General features: G+C 39.2%; 1 protein-coding gene across 1 annotated transcript in view; it reads right to left on the bottom strand.

The window, feature by feature from the left end:
- Positions 1-17876, bottom strand: part of OSTM1 (osteoclastogenesis associated transmembrane protein 1) — a 33797-nt gene extending 15921 nt beyond the window's left edge. Inside the window, exons 1-3 of the mRNA XM_004753454.3 lie at positions 17379-17876; positions 11563-11677; positions 213-310 (exon numbers count right to left, since the gene is read on the bottom strand). Of these exons, the coding sequence (XP_004753511.2) occupies positions 213-310; positions 11563-11677; positions 17379-17780 (615 nt within the window). The 5' untranslated portion in view covers positions 17781-17876. The remainder of the gene's footprint in view (positions 1-212; positions 311-11562; positions 11678-17378) is intronic.
- Positions 17877-21321: the final 3445 nt, after the last annotated feature.

The following is a 21321-nucleotide window of genomic DNA, read 5'->3' as shown; positions in this document are numbered from 1 at the left end:
GTTCCCACCTTACAAATAAGAAAACTAAAGTTTTGATGATTTTCCTAAGGGCTAGTAATATTAAGAACTTAGCAAAAATTCAGGTCCACTTACTCTTCTACATTGTGTGTATAGGTAAATATCAACAGTTATTGCTAAAAAAAATTGTTGAATTATTCATTAAGCATTTGTACAAGGCAGCGTTTTAATTTCAAGTATCATACAAAAAATACCTGGAGGTTATGCTCAAAGCAGGTCAAGGTTTGATTAAATAGACTGAGGAAGTATTGTGTGCTATTTGATAATTCTTCACTTTTGTTCGTTAAACAATCTGCAAAAAAACAGAAACGTATGTTAATGTATCTCCAGCAAAAATTATAAAATGTCATTTATCTCTCAAGCAATCATCTTCTGTTTCAAACCATAGTAATTCTTTATTCAAACAAGCACTGTGTACAGAAGAGAATTTTTCAGGGTGCCTGGGTGGCTCAGTTGCTTAAGCAACTGCCTTTGGCTCAGGTCATGATCCCGGAGTCCCAGGATCCAGTCCACATCGGGCTCCCAGCTCCATGGGGAGTGTGCTTCTCCCTCTGACCTTCTCCTCTCTCATGCTCTCTCTCACTGTCTCTCTCTCAAATAAATAAATCACTTTTTTTTAAAAAAGGGAGAATTTTTCAAATACATGAAGCTTAATTACCCCTTTTAGTTTCTAAAAGGTTTTTTTTAATATAACCATTTTCACAAAAATCTTAAAATAATCGCATACTCTGTTTATGAAAGCAATACACCAAATAAAATTTAAATTGATTTTTCATATGCGGTAGTCTTTTTTAAGATTTTATTTTTATTTATTTGACAGAGAGGGAGATCATAAGTAGATAGAGAGAGAGGAAGCAGGCTCCCCACTGAGCAGAGAGCCTGATGCAGGGCTCGATCCCAGGACCCTGAGATCACAACCTAAGCCGAAGGCAGTGACTCAACCCACTGAGCCACCCATGTGCCCCTCATATGCTGTAGTCTTAATCTTGAACATCAGCTATCAAATGCTCACTTAATAAGGGTTCTCTTAGTGCTGTTTGGGCATCAGACTGTTTATCCTACACTAATTTAACCTAAATTCATATGCTTTTTGATCCTTTTTTGTGTCAAATTTAATAGTTCTGTGTCTCTTCCATCTTCACTTCTATTGCATCTAACCTTTTTCAGTTTGCTCTTTTAAATCTATTGAGTTGTGAGACCAGAGAAACAAACTGGTAAGAATCTGGCCTAAAATACTGATAAAGGGGCTTTAAGTAAAGTCTGGAAATAAAACAGAATTATTTTACATGTTTTTTTAGAATCTGAAATAAATGCTATTCCTCTGCAGCTTGATACTCTTGCTTAACATTAGCTCAAGTTCAGTCCTCTTGCTTTCTATTTATCTAGGACGTAGGTGCAAGTGCCTGGCTTCATATCCTGAAACTTGGGGTCAGCCATATCAGTCTCACTCTTCTGGAGTCCTTGTCCTGTCCTCATTACATTCCACATACTCAGAAACATCTCTAATCCTGGACAACCTCCAGGTACTTTCTCTACTCCCAATTCTGTTTGCAGCACACTCTTAGAGAAAATTCTAACTCAATTCCAATGCTAATCTCAGGGCCACAAAACAATCCTTGTAGACACCCTACCAATTATTCCACAAGGAAGTTCCAAATATTTTCTATGCCTTAGCACCTACTCCACTCTACTCTTTTTTTTTTTTTAAGAGTTTTTTATTTGAAAGACAGAGATCACAAGTAGGCAGTGAGGCAGGCAGAGAGAGAAGAAGGGAAGCAGGCTCTCTACTGAGCAGAGAGCCTGATGCGGGGCTTGATCCCAGGACCCTGGGATCATGACGCGATCTGAAGGCAGAGGCTTTCACTGAGCCACCCAGGCGCCCCTACTCCACTCTACTCTTGTCCTTAATTTCAACTGATGGCTGTGTATTATACCCACTCAGGGCTGTCTAATAAGATCTCTCCCAACTGGGAGTGGAGAGACAGGATAGGAAGCTCTTACAATTACCTGGGAGAAAGATGGCAGTGCAAACAGAAAGAATTCAATGGATAAGAGATAGAAAGAGTAGGTAGTGAAAGGTACTAGAATATGGCCTCCTCAAAATATGCATATAGACTATCTGAGAGAGAGAGAGAGCAAGTGTGGGGATGGACGGAGGGGACAGAGGTAGAGGAGAGAGTCTCAAGAAGACTCCACGCTGGACTCAGGACCAGACTCACGACCCTGACATCATGACCTGGAACAAAATCAAGAGTCGGCTGCTTAAGCGAATGGGCCACCCAGGTGCCCCTGCGGTATCAACCACTGGGAACCAACAGAAGCAGGAAAAAAGCTCTAAATCAGGGAACACCATTATGTTTCCTAAGATAAATTTACATTTTTTTAAAGATTTTATTTATTTGACAGAGAGAGATCATAAGTAGGCAGAGAGGCAGGCGGAGGGGTAGGGGGGGATGCAGGCTTCCTGCTGAGCAGAGAGCCCGATGCGATGCGGGGCTCGATCCCAGGACCCCTAGATCATGTCCCAAGCAGAAGGCAAAGAGGCTTACTGAGCCACCCAGACGCCCCCAAATTTTACATTTGTAAAGGAAATTTCCATTTGTAAAGATGTCTCCTTCACGGTGAAAGGAAGTGGACTCTAACAGCTCTAACCAACGGAAAGGCTCTAACTTAAACCTGTACAACCGACCTGACTAAACAACCCTGGTTTATCCTACTTTTCCTGGGTCACCTTCCAATAACTTGCCTGCTCCACCCAGAAGTCCCAAACCCCTTTTCTTTTGATTGGCCTAAGATGATAGGTAGGCCCAAATTCTAGCCATCCCTTTGGATTACTCCCGTCTGTCACTCCCATCAGTGGGACATGTTAATAAACTTGTTTGTTTCTCTCAATCTGTTTTTGGTCAGTCTAATTTAGAGTTCCAGCCAGAGAACCTACAACAGGTAGAGAAAAGAGGTTTTCTTTTTCCCTCCCCTACAGGAGACACTAGGCTATGACACACTGTGACATATGCACACGCTCTCATAATATTAAGAGGCAGGCATGATCATTATCCCCATTCTCTAAATCAGGAACAGAGGCTTAGAGCATTGAGGAAGTTGCCTATGGTCACAAAGTTGTTAAGTGAAAAACCTGGAATTCCTATTCTGTCTAATTCCTGAGCCTGCATTTCCAAACACTGTGAAATTAATAAAATATTCACATTTATATTCTTTTTTCAAAGATTTTATTTTTAAACAATCCCTACAACCAAAGTGGGGCTCAAACTCACCACCCTGAGATCAAGAGTTGCAGGCTCTTCCAGCTGAGCCAGCCAGGCGCCCCTCCCATCTATATTCTAAACCACTAAAGTTCAATCCTGGGAATCAATAACTATATGCCACTTCTCCTCCCTCCATTACCTATAGATATCTTACCCGACACAGGGATTCCAACAGTCACTACCAACTGATCAGTATTGGCAACTGACATGATCCTTAAACTTGGTGAGCAGGAGAGCAGCAACCAGCACATTAAAACTCCTTTGTGCAAATTAGAAAAAGACATCTTCTCTGGGCAGAGTAATCACAAAAAGGCACTCTGCCTCCAGAAGCTGAGCTGGAATTCATCCCTATTTACCTGCTTATGCCCAAGCGCAGGGCTTGGTGTGTGCCAGGTATGCATGGGGACCCCTGATGAACCTGTTCCTAGAGTCTTTCCCTCCCTGAACTCTTCTCTGCATTCTGCCCATCTTTATCTTCTCAGGAATGTGAGTCCCATTCAGAGCAATAAAGTAATACACTGAAGATCATACATCAAGTTAGCAAGGCACTGAAATACCAAACATACTTTCATTTAAATAGTCTCTTCCTTACATCACCTTTTCTTTACTATTGGAAAATGTTACTCCATCTGTCAGCTTTCGAAGAGTTCACACACTAAATTCTTTAAAAAAAAAAAAAAAAAGATAACATAAACCCCTCTTAATCCTGGTTTAATGTTACCACAAAGTAGCCTTGAATCCTTTCACGCAAGGGGCAGTACATAATATATAAAGACAAACACAACTACAAATATGCAGAATATTAGTATTTGGCTGAAACGATTAAACAGGTTTTCTGGTTTTGTAGCTGACATTTTGCAGGGAGTAGTGGGAATACAATTCCATTCATAGCAATTTCACACCCATGTTAATGACCCATGTCATGGCAACTGACACACAGTATGTGGACAGAGGAGTGGGTCCCTGTACTCTTACAACCAGCCAGTATAAAGAACATGAATGTGAGAGAGCAGTGGCAATTTCTTCTCTACACGGTATGTAATTGAAATAATTTCTTTATAAAAAAGTAATTTATAGGATAATTATGGAAAATAAAAACAAATGAAAAAAATCATTTATAAAGGAAGCTTCCTCTGAACAAAAGAACTTAATCTCTTCTCCTTTACTGACAACCATTCCTTTTTATTTAAATTAATTTGAAAATTAAACCAAAAGCTAATATAGACTGGTCATCTTGTTAAGTACCACATTAATGCAGTACCATCAAAATTTTTTCAATGATCATTAAGAGTGGTATTATAAAGCACAAAGGAGGTCATTTATACAATAGGATTTTAAATGGCTTCATTATTAAAGAGCCCTAACTTTCTGATTTAAAATAAAGTAACTCTAGTAAAATTCCTCTTTTACACTTTTGTAGGAATTGGGAGCATAATGTTATAAGCAGTGAGAAGCTATATATTTTAGAAATTAGTAAGTTAAGGAATATTAATAATAATAAAGCTTCCTATAAGCACTAAGTGAAGTGGTTATTATGAATTTTCCACATCTCAGATAATCAATGCAGCCTCATCAAGGACAGATTAGCATAGCCTCTTTCTCAGTGAGGGCTCGAGCATCAGCTCAAGAGGCATCTTAAGGTGTGGAGGATTCAAGTTAAGATACATAGACCTAAATTATCATGACGGAAATTATTAGCATCTTTAGATAAAGTATTTGGCATCCATTATGAGTTTGTATAAAGATCTCTGCTGTTTTGTAAAACTAGTTTTATAGAAAACAACAGAGACAATCACCAATTTTTGAAAAATAGGGCAAGCTTCAGAAAATATAGTATAAACTCTGAGAACTTTGTACCTGAAGAACATAATTAGGTTTAATGAGTATGAAAACAGAGACTTCTTAAATTATAAGATACAAATAAGTGAGTCTAATGCTTAGTAAATTACCATGTATAAAATGAAAAAGAGGGGTTCTGTTTAACTGAACTTTTGGTTAACCATGTAGTTTTATTATTCACCTTTTTAAAAAAGATTTCATGTATTTACTTGAGAGAATGTGAGAGAGAGAGAGAGAAAGAGAGAACGAGTAGGAGGAGGGGCAGAGGGAGAAGCAGACTCCCTGCTAATGGGGGAGCCCGATGGGGACTCAATCCCGAGACTTTGGGTTCATGACCTGAGCTGGCTTAACCAACTGAGCCACTTAATACTGACTTTTAAAGAAGTAAGTGCTAAAAATGTGCCCCCTTCCTTAAAGATATTTTCAGCTAAAGTCACTTGAAAAACAGTAAATGTAGAAAGCTTTCTGTGAATTGCCCTTATCTACCTAAAAACAGATCTTCCAAAAGAAACTCGATTATCATAAATCCCTTTCCTGGAAATTCCATCAACTAGGTAAGATGGACTCTTATCACAGGAAAGGAGACCAATGGAATAGAACTGAGAGTCCAGGAATAAAACCCAGCTGAATTCATAGAAAGAGAAGGATGATGATTGCCAGGCGGCTCAAGAAAATGAGGAGATGTTGGTCAAAGGATACAAACCTCCAGTTTAAAGATCAGTCAGTCCCAGGAATCTAATGTACAGCATGGTGATTATAGTTAGTAATACTGTCTTATATACTTCTATATTTGAATGTTGCTAAGAGAGTAACTCTTAAACTTTCTCACCACAGAAAAGAAATGGTAATTATGTGACACATTACACCTCACACCATGATGGTAATCATTTTGCAATATAGATCAAATCAATACACTGTACACCTTTTTAAACCCATATTATATGTCTATTATATTTCAATATAGTTCAAAAAAGAAAAAACAGAGAACCAAAACACTTTACCATAAAACAATCCATGGTCTCATCAAAGCTTGTGAGCCTGCTAATTATTCAACTGTCAAATGCAAAGGATAACTAAGAAGTATGTCAATAAGAAGACTATCCCTATGTCAACAATATGCTATGAAATTCTGTACAGGAGAAATATTAATATATTTTCTTTACTACTTAGCAGTCTCCACAAGAACTAGTTTCTGTGTTATTTGTAACGTGAATTGGAAGAGCTGAGCTATTAACATTTTTTTTAAGTCTCCATCAATTTCCAGAAGCTTCTTTCCTATCAAGACTAATATCATTCAAAGACACAGGAATTCTAAAGATAAAAGAGATAGGAGTGGTACAAGGATCACACTATCCTTTCTATTGGGTTTCTAGCCTTCCTTTCATCAACTAATAACTGCAGAGACAAGATGTCAACCCACAGCTAGATCAAGTAGAAAGGAAAGGTGGTTTATGGCAGTGTATTAATTTTAATAATATTCTTTTAAACAGTATTTTAGCTTTTATATTTATACATTTTTAATAATCCTTTTTAAGCTTTTATTTATTTATTTATTTTTAAAAGGGAGGGCAGAGGGGGACAGAGAGGGACAAGTAGACTCCACACTGAGACTGGTTTCAATCTTACAACCCTGAGATTATGACCCGAGCCAAAACCAAGAGTCGGGAGCTCAATCAAATGAACCACCCAGGTGTCCTTTTAATAATCTTTTAAATTGTTTTGTATTTTTATATTTAAGTAATATTCTTTTTAAAAAATAGTCTCAGGGTACCTGGGTGGCTCAGTGGGTTAAAGCCTCTGCCTTCGGCTTGGGTCATGATCCCAGGGTTCTGGGATTGAGGCCGCTTTGGGCTCTCTGCTCAGTGGGGAGCCTGCTTCCCTTTCTCTCTCTCTGCCTGCCTCTCTGCCTACTTGTGATCTCTGTCTGTCAAATAAATAAATAAAATATTTTTAAAAATGGTCTCTTAAATTCACTTAAAAAGATTTTTACCAGTATAATTATAGTTCTGCATTTGCTAGCAGAGAGGATGAAAAAAATAGTCATTTTATATCAAGAGATACATTCTTACAAAATGGATACCATATTGGTTTAACTCTCCATTAAAAGCAATTTTTTAGGGGCGCCTGGGTGGGTCAGTGGGTTAAAGCCTCAGCCTTTGGCTCAGGTCATGATCTTAGGGTTCTGGGATGGAGCTCCACATCAGGCTCTCTGCTCAGTGGGGAGCCTGCTTCCCAACCCCCACCCCACCCCACCTAACTCTCTGCCTACTTGTGATCTCTGTCTGTTAAATAAACACAATTTTTTATGAAAACAAATCAAAACAAAGATGCCAAAACCAAAAACAAATAACAACAAAAACCCAATTTTTTAAACATATCAGTAGTTTTTGTTCATACTTTGTCATTTTTTCCCTTCCTATTTTATCTTTTAGATGCTAGAATGAATGGATTCCATATTATTCATCATTAAAGATCCTTATTGTTGGTCTCACCCATCGGGGTGTATTTGCAAATTTAATTAACTAGATCATCACAAAAAGGTAACGGAGGCAAATGGGTCAGTCGCTTGAGTTTAATAATTTCACACAAATTCTGAGAACAATGTTTTTTTTTGTATTTATATATTAAGGCAAATAATCCAGAAAATTTTAAATTTATATCGTGATTTTCATGTATATATTGTAAAGGAAAAATAATTTTCCCTCTATTTTTTTAAGTTCTCAACTAGGGCTCCTGCAATAAGACAGGTAACAAGAGAAAGACAAACAGAAGTTTGTTAACTTGTATCTCTCATATATACGTGGCAGACGCACAAGAAAAATGAGTAACTCAAAGAGATGGCTTAGAATTCAGGCTTAAATGTCACCTTCAGCTGAAAACAAAGAAAGAGTATGAGGGAGGCTGGTTATGAAGAACTGACCAGGAGAAGCATGGTAAACCAATATAAAATTAGTTATGTAGATGTACGTCCCTGCCTTTTCCATTTTTAAGATTCATTTGTGATTTAGAGTCATCTGTTTCTTGGTAACAGAGAAGGAAATATTCTTACAAATGGAGATTTTCTTTATAAATACAAATTTCCCTTATAAAGTGGTTACTTCTACTCTGTCTTCACAGCTTCTCCTGTGTCTGATGTTTATCAAAGTAATCCGTTCAAAATTATCCTCATAACAAAGAGGCACTTTTGGGGGTGGCATATTCTGGTGTCCTATAGTCATATTTTGGAGTAGTAGTTACTAGTTTCCTACAGTACAAAATTACAACATCCAAACAAACTTCTGACCAGGCATAATTCCTTTAAAATTGTAACATAATAAAACTGTTGTCTTCCATTTATTAAAAGAGTAAATATCCCTTGTATTCTTCTACATATTTCTAAAGGTCAATGATTTAAAAAACAATGAATAGGTAGGAAATAGATTTTCTTCTAAGTGCACAAGTAAATGGAAACCTTTATCATCATTCATTAAGAAAATTAAAGTCGGGGCACCTGGGTGGCTCAGTTGGTTAAGCATCCAACTCTTGGTTTCTACTAAGTTTGTAATCTCAGGGCCCTGAGTTCAAGCCCTGCATCTGGCTCTGTACTCAGCATGGAGAGAATTAAGGTTCTCTCTCCCTCTCCTTTTGCCCCACCTCATCTCAAATAAATAAATCTTTAAAAAAAGAAACAAAGTGTAAGGATCCCAAGAAATTAGTCTTTAATAGATCTGATTGCTAGAGATGCAATTTAATGAGAAATTGAGGCCAGATCACTGCTGAGCATTTACATTTTCCTAGAAAATGCACAACTCTATTAATAATTTTTTTCACATTTAATTTTATGTACTGTTAATTGCTCTTTAGAAAAAGAGAGTATTTTACATTTATATTTTTAGTAAAAGATTAGGTTTTCCATAATATCAAGCATGTAAATAGCATAAATGCATCTGGCTTCTTTCACCTGACTACATGTCTTGACCAAGTTATTTTTAATTAGAAGTAAGCATTTCATTTGTTCTTCAAAAGAAGTTCAATCAGGGAATATTTTCAAGATATGATGGCTCACAGAAAAACAAAGTTAACCTAAGAATTCATTCTAAAGAATTTTATAGCTACATATTAAGTAAATATGCAGCAAAATGTTTTCCTTCTCTTTGAACTAACTTGAAAAGAAAGCTCCTTTGAATTAGTGAAGTCATTGTCACAAAACATCTTTTAAAGAAAAGATGTTTTACCTCTCAAATATAAAAATTAAATCGCACAAGTCAAAAGAAGTGAACCCCAATATATATCCATTTATTCTAACTAATTTTAAATTGTTTATAATTAACATATTTTTCTTTATCAATGGAAATAAGGGTTTAAGAATACTTAAAAATAGCTCTCCCATACAGGTTAAGCAAACTGTTCCATCATATTTGACTAGAAACTTTCTTTTTAAAGATTTATTTATTTGACAGACAGAGATCACAAGTAGGCAGAGAGGCAAGCAGAGAGAGATGGGGAGAAGCAGGCTCCCCACTGAGCAGAAAGCCTGACGTGGGGCTCGATCCCAGGACCCCGAGACCATGGCCTGAGCCGAAGGCAGAGGCTTAACCCACTGAGTCACCCAGGCACCCCTATTAGAAACTTTTACACCAATGGAGTAAAACTTTTGCTCTTACAAAAAAAAAAAAAAAAAAAAAAAAAGTAACTGTCAGCCAAGCCTCTGTTCAAATTACCAGAAAATCTCAATTAATAGAGACAAAACTAAAAAGAGTCAATAATCGATATACCACAATGTACTACAAAGAAAAGAAACTTAGCAGGGGTCTTTTTGCCATTTAGTTTTTCTCATATGAACTAAATAAAAAGACAAGTCCTTAAAAAAGTTAAACTCGGGGCAGGGGGTGCCTGGATGGCTCAGTGGGTTAAGCTTTTGCCTTCCGCTCAGGTCATGATCTCAGGGTCCTGGGATCGAGTCCCGCATCAGGCTCTCTGCTCAACAGGGAGCCTGCTTTCCTCTCTCTCTCTCTGCCTGCCTCTCTGTCTACTTGTGATCTCTCTCTGTCAAATAAATAAATAAAATCTTTAAAAAAAAAAAAAAAGCCAAAAAAGTTAAACTCATTAACAACTTACAGGCACACAGATTTTTTTAATCCTGTCGATTTCTCCTGCCCATGCCTTACTTTGTTTTCTTTGCTTCTTGCCTGAACTATTTTGTAATAACTTCCTCACTGGTCTCTCTCTTCCTCTTCCAGTGGTATTCCATAAAAAGAAAAAATACAGGGTCTTCATAGCAAAAAAGAAAAAAAAAAAAGAGCTACAGATAGGGACTATAGTTACTGTGGTAAGCACTGAGTAATGTATAAAATTGTTGAATTGCTAAGCTGCACCGCCGAAATTAATGTAACACTATAGGTCAACTATACTTCAATAATTTTTTAATGAAATACAGTTTAAAAGAAAGCTTGGGAAGTGCTAGCTTAAATGTTGAAAAATATTTTTTTAACCTGTAGTACTTCTTACTGCCTTTAATATTCCATGTGTTTTGTAAATGTCCAAAATACTATTGCAATAAACTACTGTATCAGTCAAGGTCCTACTTTCCTTTTCCAACTTTACCTCCCACTGGGCTTCCAGACCCTAGAACAACTACTATTCTTTTACTCCTCTGTGCCTCTCTCCATGATGCCCAGCTCTCAGCAGTGTCCTTCCTCTCATCTCTACTTCCCCCCAGGATTCTCTGACTTTATTAAAGCATTTATTTGTCTGCCTTAGGTTATCCTATAAACATAAATTTCTCCCCCACTAAATTATAAGGCATGGAAAATAAGACCTGCTTAGTACACAGCTGGTAGTCAAAACACAAACTGAAACAGTGGTTTTAATTTTTCCAAAGAGTGCCTGAAAATAGATCTCATTCTGTTATACAAATACATATAAACTTATAAAACTGGTAGAACAGATGTTACCACCTTCCATCATCCACCATTTGACAGATTATAAACATCATAATTCTTATTAAACAGTTAACATTTCTTCAACATTATGTGCCAGCTACTCAGAGAAGTTCTTTACATAATATTTTTCATTTAATCCTAAAAACAATCTTATAAGGTAAGCTGCATTATTATCTCCAATTCATCCCCAAATCAGATGAGGAAACTGAAGGTCCAAGAGGAGAATTTACAAGCCCAAGATTTGACTGCTAGTGAGTCAGGGTTAAGAAGTGGCAGAGCTTAGAATCAAGGCCAGATCTGTCTGACTGCAAAGTTCATTCTGTTAACTACTACACTTTTCTGCCTTTCAATATTTGCCCAAGTAATTCCCACTAATAAACCATGATGCTAATAGTAGTTCATTTAAACTTAGTAATAAAAAGTATTATCTAGCTTCAAAGATCTCAAAATTCACTAAAATAAAATCTGACATCTATACTATTGAACTGTAACTGCAACATGAAAATGAAAGAATTACTTACTTGCACAATTTGCCTTCTGCCAGGTAGAATTAAAAAACTCAGACAGAATCACAACTATCTGCATTCTATCTGCCATTAAGAGACTTTTGGCACAACTATGACTCTCTGAGGTATTCTGTAACAAAAAGACAGAAAAATACAATCTGAATATTTTTAGACTTCCCAAACAACAGCTTTAGGCAAAACAAACAAACAAAACAATGACAAAAACCTTATCAAAATAACTAAAGTATTTATTAAAAGCATTTTTTAACATTTTGTTTGATATAATCAAATAATTATGTCATTAATAACTGTAATAAAACAAAAACAACTAAATATTTATTGATACCAGGTTCACCATCAAGGGAAGAAAATCTTTGCTTCTTAAATAAATACTTGCTTCTGTTGAACAATGTCAACCACTTAGGCCAAATTGTGTGCATCATATTTCTTACTTTTTATTCTGGAAAGCTTTCATCAAAACGCAGCACTGGTTATCTCTGAATACTGGAAATATGGTCATTTTCATTTTCTTTTTCTTTTTTGCCTCTTTTATAGTAAATTCTTCTACAATGAACATATATTACTTACATAATTTATCTGGTGAGTAAATGATTACAAAATCTTTAAGTGTCATCTTCTGGGAAATTTTTGGTTCAAAACCTTGTAAATCACAAGAAAATGGGACACACCAATTTTGCACTCAAATAGTTCATATCCACATAGAATAGGCTTTCCATAGATCACTTTAATGAAAACTCACACCATGCAAAAAAGTAAATCCAAGTTCCTAAATTAGTTGATCCTTATTGATTTCTTTTCCCTTTTGCCCCAAGCAAAAAATTAGGTCGTGCTGACACTTCATTCTTTCGAAGTTATTTAACTCCCACTACTTACTTACCAGGCACTCTATCTAAGAATCCTGGGTTTTGAGGATACAGAAAGTATAAGGAATGGCATAAGCCCCGGGACTTCAAGAACCCTCCCTGAGGTTAACTACCAAATCTTGTCAATTCTACCTCCTACATATCTCTGAAATCTGTCCATTCCCCACTCCCATCAAAATGGTCCCCATGTAGCCTAGCCACCATTTCTCACATTCCTGCAAGAGTCTCTTAATTTACCTCCCACACCTACTCCTCCCCTCCCATCCCCATCTTCTGTTCCCTCCACTTTCCCTCAAGTAACTAGAATCTGGTCATGTCATTCTACAGAATCTCTACTGCTCAAACAACACCAGACTCAGTCTTCACACCTGCTACTTTTTACATGTATTCCTTCTCACCCTTGAGAACCCTCTCGATTTTAAATATCAGCTTTCACACCTGCTACTTTTTACATGTATTCCTTCTCACCCTTGAGAACCCTCTCAGATTTTAAATATCAGCTTTAACCACTGACCACTCTACCTACTACTAGCCCTAGTCAAGATCAGCTCCCTTATTATATGCTTTGGAAGCATCTGGCGTTTTTTACTCTGCAACACTTATCGCACCTGGATTAAATAATTACTTGTATTATTACATGCTTAATATCTGTTTTCCCTACCAGACTACAAGTTCTGCTTATTCACAGCTATATCCTTAGTAACTACTAGCCTGCACATACTAGGTTCCCAATAATCTTGAATTAAATGCATAAGAAGCATTATTTTCTTTTTTCTTTTTTGAGATTTTATTTATTTATTTGACAGAGATCACAAGTAGGCAGAGAGGCAGGCAGAGAGAGAGGAAAGAAGCTGGCTCCCTGCCGAGCAGAGCCCGAAGCAGGGCTCGATCCCAGGACCCTGGGACCATGACCTGAGCCCAAGGCAGAGGCTTAACCCACTGAGCCACCCAGGTGCCCCAAGAAGCATTATTTTCTGATCACTAATGAAAGATTATTATATTATTCTATGTTCTGAGTTTCTCCGTATATTTCTAAGAGTTTATCAGTCTATAGCCAAAAAAAGTATGTTGAAAAAATAAATAAATAAATAGATAGATAGATAAATAAAATAAAATAAATAAAAATTTTTATAAAGTATGTTGAATGGTTCTAGGTGCATACCCCTAATCACTAGCACCTTCACAAATATATATACACATATCTTTATATATCTATACCTACCTATATAAATTTTTTTTTTTTTAAGATTTTATTTATTTATTTGACAGAGAGAAATCACAAGTAGGCAGAGAGGCAGGCAGAGAGAGAGAGAGGAGGAAGCAGGCTCCCTGCTGAGCAGGGAGCCCGATGTGGGACTCGATCCCAGGACCCTGAGATCATGACCTGAGCCGAAGGCAGCGGCTTAACCACTGAGCCACCCAGGCGCCCCTACCTATATAAATTTTAAACAAACGAAGTAGAATGAGAGAGAGCTGAGTTTGGGGGTCAAAGCATCCTGGCAACTTCTCTGAGGATGCTGAACAGCTCAGTGAAATCACTATCAGTTCATACTAAAAGAAGAAAGCATGACTCCAAGGAAGAGGAAATCAGTCACTCATGCCACTCAAGTTTCACAAATCACTGTATTCTTTACCTTCAGATAATAAAACTATACGTGGTTCTTGTCTCAGTAATTCCAAGAGGAAGTAACAAGAGAGAATTCTCACTAGACAATTCTGTTAGATTAAATGAATGAGCTTGCTGTAACAGAGAAATAGCGTGCAAATTTCTACCTTTGATTCTTTTTCTCCTTGTTATACTTCCCTCCTCTCTCAATTAATCCATGGACATGGATTCACCCTGAAGAGATGATAAAGGATATCTTATTCAAAATTCAGCTTATAGGTTTTCTTTGATTAACCCCACCTGGCTCTGTTCCCCCCTTTAATTCAGCATCTCCCTTAACCTTTTTGCTGTAAATTGCTATTGTTCAAAATATAACATTCACATTGATGATTTTTTCCTTTTTTCTTCTTCTCAAAATAGGTTTGTTTCCCTCAACTATGTTGATAGTCTGAAGCTTGGGCCTTATCCTTCTTTTCCTTCTGTATTGTTTTACCAGCCCAATATTTAAGAATAACATGTGCTGGGGCGCCTGCGTGGCTCAGTGGGTTAAGCCTCTGCCTTCGGCTCAGGTCATGGTCTCAGGGTCCTGGGATGGAGCCCCCACATAAGGCTCTCTGCTTGGCGGGGAGCCTGCTTCCCCCTCTCTCTCTGCCTGCCTCTCTGCCTACTTGTGATCTGTCAAACAAATAAATAAAATATTAAAAAATAAATAAATAACATGTGCTTGCTGATTAAACTGATTTAAGGGAAAGATTGAGTCTATGTAGGACTAATACATTACTCCCTAGAAATAGCCTCCCCCTCGCCACACACAAAGAACAACTGATTCCTTCAAGTTCACTTCTAAGAAACTCAGAACACTTTTTTTCCATAAGTTCATTATTACACATTATGATTCAATTCCCAAACCAATCCAAGAAAGCCTATTAAATCCATGAAGAACCTCAGAACCTTGGAAATAATGCTTTTGAGCTAGCAAAGCACATCCACCTCTACTGAGGAAAGGAAGGGAAAGATGTCAAGGTCTAAGATGAATTGGAGAAGAAATCCAGATTGAGTAAAGGGTTTTTCTTTTTCTTTCTTTCTTTTTTTTTTTTAAACTCTTGCCTCTTCCTTCCATACAAGGGTAAAGTGAGTCTGATGCTCAGATCACTGGGAGAATTTAACAGGCACAAATGAGAGGAAGAAGGAAGTTTCTACACCCCTCCCCCAGACCCTCACCCATGCCTCTCTTGGGCAATGAGGAATTCATGTGGAAATTCAAACACAGATTGGGTGATGATCATAATACTGCACCACTAGAGTCTGGGGTAGTTATTTATTTATTTATTTTTATTTTGGGGGGGGGTAGTTTTTTAACCTCTTCTTAATTCCACAGTATCTACACAAATGAGGAAAGCATTTGCTCCCTCAAAAGATCCACAATGTATCATTATTTAATCACCTTGGCCACAAAACAACTCACGAATTTGCTCAAAACAGAACATGATGTCATATCATACCTTGCTATATAGTGACAGGGACAAGTCTTGGGTACTTTATTTTTAACTCATTGGAAGACAGATAGATAGGGATATATGTTATATCTAATAGAAGTATGCCTGGAAAATATCGCAGATAACCCTAAATTTATTTAAACTATGTTAAAATCAAATACAAATGGAGATCAGACTTGAACATTCCCTGATCAGACAAAATCAACTTAGTCATACAAACAAAAGCTTAATTTAGCTGATCTTGCAAGACAAGTGAGGTTAACCTGACCTGGGCCACTTCTTCTCTCTTTGGAAAATCATAAACCAGACTTATACTGTTCCCCAAAATTGATATGAGGTAATTGTTAAGCCATTCTCTTTTAAGAAAATTCCTATGAAAAATAAAAAGAAAGTTCCTATATTGTAACCAACTCTGTGAAGAACTAATGCACTCTTCCATACTATGTACATTGCTTTATAACAATGCATCTCTAAGCCTCATTCCAGGTTTTGGTTTGAGGTCTCCCAGGTTGCAAACTGTCTTTTTTGGTGTGTGCACAATGAACTTTTACTAACTGCTATTTCAGTGATTCATTGGTTTTACTTGTTTTTTCCAAACTTGAAAACTAGCTCTTTACAGAGAGATTGACTATATAACTTATTTAATGCAAGTAAATTTCCTACTTATGTAAAAAAAAAATGTTTTAAAAACCCCTAGATCTGTTAAGTAATATCAGTTACTCACTATCCTGCTCACTTAAAGCAGGATACATCTCTATGCAAGGTCATATTTTGTCACACCAACTATGATTTATGCAATAATTCCAATCACATTTTTGTGAGACTACTTGTCCTCTCAATACAAGAGGAACTTTCCCTCTCCACAGTCCCAATGTCATTCTTCATGTTTTTCCTTTACAAAGCATATCCAGCCCACACCTCATGACTCCTACCAGGCCTGACACTCTTACCCTTTAGGACTCTAGACCCTGTAAGTTTCTTATTACCAGAAACGTGTATTCTCTTCCTTTCTCCCTTTTTCATTAAAACCCTCACAGGACCTACCACATGACCAGAAAAGGGCTAAGAGTACCAAAAATGGAGGACAGTTATATCACTTCCCAACATTTTAGCTCCCATTAACTGATAACTACTACTATGTGTTTGTTTTCTAAGAGCTCTTTTTATCTTAATCAATAAGAAAACAGACATAGAGAATGTAAGTCACTTGCCCAGAATATGCCGCCTACTACAAACTGGATTCCTGGCTGACTGGCTGCACACTGTCTTAATCACTAAAATAAGCTCTCATATGTTACCTCGTTTAATCTTTGTAACAGTCACATCAGACAGCTGTTTTTCTCCATTTTGCAGAGGAGTAAACTAAGACTATACGATAATTAATCCAAGACCAAGCTGCTATAAAGTGGCGGATCTGATATTACCTGGCTACAAAGCTCAAGCCTCCTAACCACACTACAGTTGCCCCACTCGGAGTTTCAGGAAAGAGTCCTTCCTGGGAACACCTGGTAGAGATAGGAAGAAGCTGTATCACAGTGGGGTGAAGGAGTCAAGGAAGGGAGGGAAAGGAAAAGTAGGGTTAAGGGTGCAGGATCCCCACGAAAAACAGCCATACCTATCTGCAAATATGTATCAAGAAGATGCCCCAAAGCAGCCATGGAGGCAAAACTCCAAACTCCAAGACCTATAATACCACCCACTCTTCTGATGCCCCAAACTACAATCCCTTTTCCTTACAAACAGAGAAACTGAGCCACCCCCGCCCCCCGCCCCGAGTAAACCACCATTACATCCTCCTTTCCCAACCCTCCATGCCGGAGGTCCCGGGTGTGCTCCTCTACCCACCCCCACGGCTCGACTGATGTTGTCCATCCTGCTGGCGACCTGTTGGAAGAGGGGGTAGCAGGTCTGACAGAGGCGCACCGGCCGGGCGCTGCGCACCAGGCACCCGGTCAGCTCTGCGCTGCTGTTGGCGAAGTCCAGTAACAGCTCCCGACACTCGGGATCCAGATCCGGCAGGTCCGGCGGTAGTGACAGCGGCCCCAGCCTTCCGCCCTGCAGCAGCGCCAGGGACAAGTCCTCCACCTCCAGCAACTGCTGCTCCGATAGGAGGTTGTGAAGGACCCTGTGGGGTCTGCTGACCACGGCGAGAGCGCCCAGAGCCAGCCCCGACCACAGCAGCGGCACCAGCAGCAGCCGCGGCAGAAGCAACGACCTCCGCCGCGCGACTGTCGCGCCCGGACCCATTGCGGGGTTCACAAACCCCAAGGCACTCCCTGCCGCCCCTCCACCCCGAGCCGGTGCTGCTGACCGCCGCCGCTTCCGGCTTCCTCGGGCCCAGGCCGCGAGCGGGGTCACGCGGCGCGCGCGTCACGGCCCCGCCTCCGGCGCGCGGCGCCCCGCCCCATTGGCTGCCGAGAGCCTCTCGCGGCCCTCGGGCCGGCGCGCGTGCCGAAGCGCGCACACACAGGCGGGCTCGCGCTCCCGGCCGGCTCCAAGCACCTGAGTGAGAGGATGCGAGACCGAGGATGCGAGCGTCGGGCTGTGGACCACCGAGCCCAGGCTCGCCCACGCGGTGACTGCGCGCGTCCACCACGTCGAACAATTGAATCTCGGGGATCGCGGCCCTCGGTCGCCCACCGCTTTGGGAGTTCCCTGCGTCCTAGAAGTCTGAGGAGTTACTCCACACCGCAGAAACCGGACGGCCTGCGCCGGGGGAATCACGAGTGAGTTCCTTGAGAAAGCCTGCTGGCAGGTGCCTGTGCAGGTCTTTGCTTGGTGGTTTCTTAGCATAATTTCCTCCCTCGTCCTATCTGGAAAAAGTAATAACATCTGTTTATTTTGGGTAGGGGAGCCTAGTGGCTTCCGAGCTTTTTTTTTTTTTTTTTTTTTTTCCTTTTAACTTGAAACTGTTAACGTCCGCGTTGTCTAATAGTCGTTGTGCGATCATGGAAGAATTCTAGATCTGCATTTTCGAATACGGTAGCCACTAGCCACTTGTAGCTGTAGAGCGGATGTAACTTAGCTACTGCGACCGAGGAACTTAGGTTTAATTGTTCTTAATTAAATTGTAAGCAGCCCCATCTGGCTCGCGGTGCTGTGTTGGACAGCGCAGGTTCTCTCACTGTGTCGCCTGGTCCTCGGGTGGCTCATGTCCAGGTTTGCTTGGGACTGAAGTGGTTCTCGGGGTGCAGCACAAACCTGCATCCAGGGCAAAACCCTGGAAAGACCTGGGCAAACCGCCTAACTGCAAACTCCCAATTGCTGACGTGCCCAAGCACTGTCAGCAACAGCTGACAACGCTGACTGTTGGAGGGGACACGCTAACCAGTGCTGGATACCATTGCTGAGCTGTAAGATGCAAGCTAATGACCTGCAAAACGGTTTTCTGACAAGTATCTGTCGAATAAGTTTGGTAGAAAAAATACTCCCTGGCTATTTTGTGTGCTCCGGTCTTCACTTTTCCTTGTAAATTGCAGAGTTACTGTACTAACTCCCATTTAGCTTATGGTACTAATTTATGTTTCTGAGGGTTCTTAAAGTTACTTCTTACCAATCTGTTTGGTTATTGTTTTGTCTTTCTAAATTTGCTTGCGATGGCTAAATTTTGTTTCATTTTCTTTACCAAGAAGCTGAACTACTGAGAAACTTGATTTAGGGGCGCCTGTGTGGCTCGGTGGTTGGGCGTCTGCCTTCGGCTCAGGTCATGATCCCAGAGTCCTAGGACCGAGTCCCACATTGGGCTCCTTGCTCAGTGGGGAGTCTGCTTCTCCCTCTCCCTCTGCCTGCCGCTCTGCCTCCTTGTGCTCTCTTGTCAAGTAAATACATTTAAAAAGAAAAAAAGAAAGAAACTTGATTTATATAACAATAAATGTATTTCCAGAGAAGAGAAAATAAATTGTCTTAATTTTTCTCAAATGTTATCCTGTAACTTTAAGGTCTTTCCTATGCATTAGAATTGCTATTCTTGAGAGTTATTTCAGGCATCATCATCATCAGTAAACTGTTCAAACTCTGAAAAGTAATGTGGCACAGTCAACATTACAAATGCCCGTACTCTCTGACCTAGCAAGTCCACTTCTACGAATTTACTTTAAACATATACTAACCTTGTATAGACATGATTATTAATTGCAGTATTGTTTGTAAGAATAAAAGAATGGGTGAAAAGAGAATGTTAAAGAAATCATGGGCCTTTTTCCCTTCCCTTCCCTTCCTGGAACAAAGGGTGTCAGAGCACAGGTAAGAAGACAACAACGACACTGGAAGGTGAGGAGGAAGCATCAGCCTGATGCAGAGTACTGGATGGTGGGTAGAGTAAAAAAAGAGTTTCTGTGCAGGGAAGGAGGCCGCACAGAGTGGGAGTTTGCCTACATTCAGAAGGATTGATCAAATAAGAATAAGGATATTATTAAGGATAATGGGAGTCCAGTTTCTCACTGTCATAGAAGGGAATTCCAAATATGAAAACAGAAAAGTCAGGGTGTCTGGGTGGCTCAGTTAAGCATCTGACTCTTGATTTCAGCTTGGGTCATAATCTCAAGGTTATGCGATTGAGCCCCACCTTGGGCTTCTCCCCGGGTGTGGAACCTGCTTAAGATTCTCTCTCTCTCTCTCTCCCTTATTCCCTCTCCTTCCCTCTCTCTCTGCCTCCTCCTACCCTAAAAAAAAAAAAAAAAGAAAGAAAGAAAAAGAAAGAAAAACAGAGAAAAGTAGAATGAACTCTGTAGTGTTGGATTAGAATGAGCAATAACAGTGACTGGAAATACATATAAATATAGATGTTAAATGTATATGTCTGTATATTTATATATATGTGCATGCACGCACTCTGTGTGTGGGTTTTCCCTGACTTTATCCAATGAGAAGGCCTAGTAGCAGAGGTACCCTATTAATAATAATGAGTATATATAGGGCCCAGATGGTGGCTTCTAAATATTTTTCTCCACTAAAGGGAACCAAGAATCCTTGGAGAAGTAACTGATTCTACCACTAGGGCTGGGAAAGCTTAAGTTTAGCCTGGATCTTGTTGTGGCAGAAAGTAAGAAAGTGCTCAACGAATTAATGGGGCATGTCAAGAACATACAGAAGCCAGCTTGAATAGGCTCCCACTGGCCAAATGTGGGACAGTTTGAGCATCAAAATAATTATGTTAACATGTCATAATCCGTTGAATAAATGGGAAATCATGAGCCTATATTGATATATTTAAATAAATTAATAAATTGAATGTTTCATGAGAAATAAGATATTTACATATTTTCAAAGTGACCCCCCCAAAATACTTACTAATTACAAATGGAAAAAACGAGTAAATTTACAGTGGAGAAATCTATCAGACTCCATGTTAATCAAATGGTCAACATGAATATCAACACAATGGGATAAATAGAAATTGTATGCCAGTTAGAAGGTCACAGAATCACTTTCTTTATATTCCTGTCAAAGATGCATAATATGATGCTAATATGAGAAAGCATCAGGCAAAGCAAATTAAGGTTCATTCTGAAAAATAGCTAGCTTGGGCCTCCTAGGTGGCTCAATCAGTTGAGTGTCTGCCTTCCATTCTGGTCATGGTCCCAGGGTCCTGGGATCAATCCTGCATCTGGCTCTCTGCTCAGAAGGAGCCTGCTTCTCCCTCTCCCTGACACTCCCCCTTCTTGTACTCTATCAAATAGATAAATAAAATTTTTTTAAAACTTTAAAAAATAGCTAGCCTGTAATCTTCAAAAGTGTTATAGCTATAAAAATCAGAAAGATTAAGGAACTGCACCTGACGTGAAGGACA

This window comes from Mustela putorius, unplaced genomic scaffold (genome assembly GCF_011764305.1).
Source record: "Mustela putorius furo isolate JIRA1106 unplaced genomic scaffold, ASM1176430v1.1 tig00000450_pilon_pilon_pilon, whole genome shotgun sequence".
NCBI classification, from domain to species: domain Eukaryota; kingdom Metazoa; phylum Chordata; class Mammalia; order Carnivora; family Mustelidae; genus Mustela; species Mustela putorius.
The sequence above is the reverse complement of the archived record's forward strand: the minus strand, read 5'-3'. Positions and strand labels throughout refer to the sequence as shown.